Genomic DNA, 542 nt, shown 5'->3' on the forward strand with positions numbered 1-542 from the left:
CAAGGCTGCCGTGGCCGAGCCTGCTTGCAGGCTGGCAGTGATCAGGAGCGTCCTAGACCCTCCCACGCTCTCCACAGCCATACTCCGTAAGCTCGTGTCCGACAGCCATGCTGTGACCTCGCTAGCCGTGGGCGCCGCTCTTGCTATCGGAGAGTAGCCCGCCAGCCCTGCGCCGGCTCCTACCAATGTGACCGACAGGGATCCGGTCGACGGCACGTTTGACCGCAGGACAGAGCTCACTCTGGTCCTGTCTGCGCTGTACGCGTCTGTGACGCTGCTGACTCTTTCGTCTACGGTTACCGATACCCGCTGGCTGCCGCCGGGTCCCGAGGACTCGAGGCAGCTCAATGCCGTATCAGACAGCCAAGTCGAGGCCTCACAGGCGCTCAAGCCCGACCGACCTTGCAGCGAGTAGGCCGTGAAGCCGTAGCCTGCCCCGCCTACAGAGATACTCGCCGAGCCGCTTGCAGCTGCGTTCGATCGATACATGCCGCTTCCCGATCCCGCATCATACGATCCGGCGCTTGTGCGACTCGAAGCGT

The 542-nt window shown here is 63.8% G+C and overlaps 1 protein-coding gene across 1 annotated transcript; it reads right to left on the reverse strand.

Moving 5' to 3' along the window:
- Window position 1: 1 nt before the first annotated feature.
- On the reverse strand, window positions 2–489 carry GUITHDRAFT_120857 (hypothetical protein; the record flags this gene model as incomplete). The annotated part of the gene is made up of 1 exon (XM_005819862.1): window positions 2–489. A coding segment is annotated over one exon (488 nt), but the record flags the coding sequence as incomplete, so codon positions are not given.
- Window positions 490–542: the final 53 nt, after the last annotated feature.

Source organism: Guillardia theta, assembly GCF_000315625.1.
Source record: "Guillardia theta CCMP2712 unplaced genomic scaffold GUITHscaffold_201, whole genome shotgun sequence".
Taxonomy (NCBI): Eukaryota; class Cryptophyceae; order Pyrenomonadales; family Geminigeraceae; genus Guillardia; species Guillardia theta.